This window comes from Neophocaena asiaeorientalis, unplaced genomic scaffold (assembly GCF_003031525.2).
Source record: "Neophocaena asiaeorientalis asiaeorientalis breed wild unplaced genomic scaffold, Neophocaena_asiaeorientalis_V1.1 scaffold843, whole genome shotgun sequence".
NCBI classification, from domain to species: domain Eukaryota; kingdom Metazoa; phylum Chordata; class Mammalia; order Artiodactyla; family Phocoenidae; genus Neophocaena; species Neophocaena asiaeorientalis.
The window spans coordinates 53,236-55,933 of NW_020174272.1; the positions used below are offsets into that span (position 1 = coordinate 53,236).

A 2,698-nucleotide genomic window follows, 5' to 3' on the forward strand; every position below is an offset into this window, starting at 1 on the left:
CAGAATACCCCTTCCCCCATGTGGAGATGGCATGAGAAGCTCGCTTCTTGAACCTAGAATAAAGAAGAGCAGACGGAAAAGTGTCAGTTCCTTACTCGAGGGCGGTTTCCACCACTAATACACCTGCCCAGACTATTTACATTATAAATGATGTCTCCTGGAACCTGTAATCTTTTCTTTATTTTTTTAAAACATCTATTTAATTGATTAATTTATTTTTGACTGTGTTGGGTCTTCGTTGCTGCGCGCGGGCTTTCTCTAGGTGCGGCGAGCGGGGGCTACTCTTGGTTGCAGTGCAAGGGTTTCTCATTGCAGTGGCTTCTCTTGTTGCGGAGCACAGGCTCTAGGCGCGCGGGCTCAGTACTTGTGGCTCGTGGAGATTCTTAACCACTGTACCACCAGGGAAGCCCTGTAATCTTTTATAAAGGGGAATACCAGTGAAAAGCTTTTAATTGGCTAAGAGCAGTTTGTGGCCAGCCTGCCCAAGTTATGTATGAGAAGAAGAGGAGCACAGAAAATGTTTGGCATTTGTAGTAACTAGTGTTTTAAGTGCAGAAGTAGTAGCGCATTGGTCCTAGACTGGTGGTTCCAGGGAGTGTGGCAGGACACCTGCTTGTTCTCACCACCCTCTGCTCTGGTGACATGCATGCAGACCAGCCTCGTGTGGCCGGCAGACGCAACCTTTTTTCTTGGGTAGAGCATTACTGCCGCTCCAATGGAAGGACCTTGTCCTCAGTGCTTCTGTACCAGCTCTCTCCAGTCAAACTGCCATTGTCACCGCTGTGCCTTTACCTCATTTCGGGTAGGACGGATGTAAATGAGTTCCTCTTCCTGGGACTCACTGACACAAAAGTTGTGCTCTTCTGCCTTTACCTGGTCTCTTCTGCCTTTTTCTGGCAAGGAAGCTCTTCTTGCTGAAAGCTTGATTTGCATGCCATTGCTTAAATACCTGGTTCCACCCCTTTGATGGTAGGTATGGTATGTGGGGGAACTGAGTGGGAATGGGAATTGGGGGGCTGGCAGGGCATGCCCACTCCCATGTTTAAGGGGGGTTGTGACCGTTCCATTACAGAATAAAGCCTTGGCCTTTTTCACTTCTTCAAGGCACACTTGCGTTGGTTCTGCTGGTGTATGAATGTGTCTTTAGCATAGCTGTTTTACAGTACTGCAGAGGTCTGGACTCTTGGGAGCAATCCTTAGGAAGGGTTCAGTTGGCTTCTGTGCCTAAGAGCTGGGGGCACTATGTATATGGACCTGCAAATCATTGCTTTATTGGGTCTTCACCTAAGTGCTCTCATTTGCTGGCTCTTTTTTTTCCTCCATGGAATCTTGAGTTATCAGAGATCTTAAAATTTCAGAGCTAGAAGGAACCTTAGTCTAGCTCCCTCAGTTTACAAATAAAAATGCAATTTACCAAAAAAAAAAAATGCAGCTGTGAGAAGTTGTGGCTTTTCCAGGGCCTCCCAGCCAGGGTGCCAGTTTGATTTTTATTATATGGCTAACTGAGTAATACTGTAACCTTGACTTCTGGGATTTCAAAGTGTTCTATGGCTCGAACGTTTAAGGGAATTATAAGGCCTCACTGCACCTCAACAGATAATTCCAGGTACCATCCTGGTAGTTACAGACCAGCAGTAAAAGACCTGGTTGGTGTTGCCCTTCCTCTGGGTTTGATTACATGAGTAATTGTTTGTGTGAAGAGTCTCTAAGTTATACCCTCTAGGCTTTTTTTAGTCTAAAGATAAAAGTGCCACTCTTGGGCCAGCAAGGTATCAGAGATTAGCTAATATGGGGCAGTTTAGGTTTAACAAGGAAATGACGGTTATCTTGATAAAAAAATAGAGTGACAAAAGACCTTTTTTGAACATGTGTTCAAAAGCAAAATAGAAACTATCAAGCTATTAACCCAGTTTGTTGAACATTTCGATTTCCTGATCTGAGAGGCTTAAAAGTGATTGCTCTAAAACAGACTTGTGTATTTTTGAGGATAGCTTTGGATCTCCCAGGGCACTTGGTTTCTGTTGGTGCTGCCTTTTTTCTCTCACGGTTAAAGCCCCTTTATGTAATGTTACAGCAGCTTGTTGCAACTTCAGCTGCTTTAAAATGAAGGGAGACTTTGCCTCTGGATTTCATGTGTTCTTCTTGGGATGACATTTTGATGTTGCATGTTCTCTTGAACATGTCTTCTCTCCCTGAGTATTTCTGTATGACATGTTGCAAGAAGTACTAACCAGAGATCGCTACTAACGGTATGTTTTATAGTGTCAAAATTTCCCTCAGAGGTGACAAGACCTGTGATAGTGTCGGTTCTAACACGCATGAGTCTTTCTTTTGTTTTAGTACCGTGTGTTATATGTCAGTAAATTGTAGTTTATTCTTTGTTTCTAGCTAGGTAAGCCGGGAGATAGCATAGTACTTTGTCTGTATGTTTATCTTCAAAATGTCCCAAATAGCCCTGGGAAAAAGGTCGTGGAGCACAATGGGGGCTTTCAACTTACGATTTTCTTTGTTTTAGGCTCCATAAAAATACAGACTCACCAGTTCCTGCTTTGATGTGACATGTGACTCCCCAGAATACATCTTGCTTCTGTAGACCAGCTCCAACAAGATTCCATGGTAGCTGGAATGTTAGGGCTCAGGTAAGTAACCTTCCTTTTTTTTTTTTTAGTATATGTCCTGGTTTGGCCATCTGTTTTTA

At 43.6% G+C, this 2,698-nt stretch overlaps 1 protein-coding gene across 1 annotated transcript in view; it reads left to right on the forward strand.

Annotated features, from left to right (window-relative positions):
- Positions 1 to 2,515: 2,515 nt before the first annotated feature.
- MECP2 (methyl-CpG binding protein 2) overlaps positions 2,516 to 2,698 on the forward strand; it is a 55,047-nt gene continuing 54,864 nt past the window's right edge. The window contains exon 1 of the mRNA XM_024755732.1: positions 2,516 to 2,639. Within this exon, the coding sequence (XP_024611500.1) occupies positions 2,614 to 2,639 (26 nt within the window). The 5' untranslated portion in view covers positions 2,516 to 2,613. The remainder of the gene's footprint in view (positions 2,640 to 2,698) is intronic.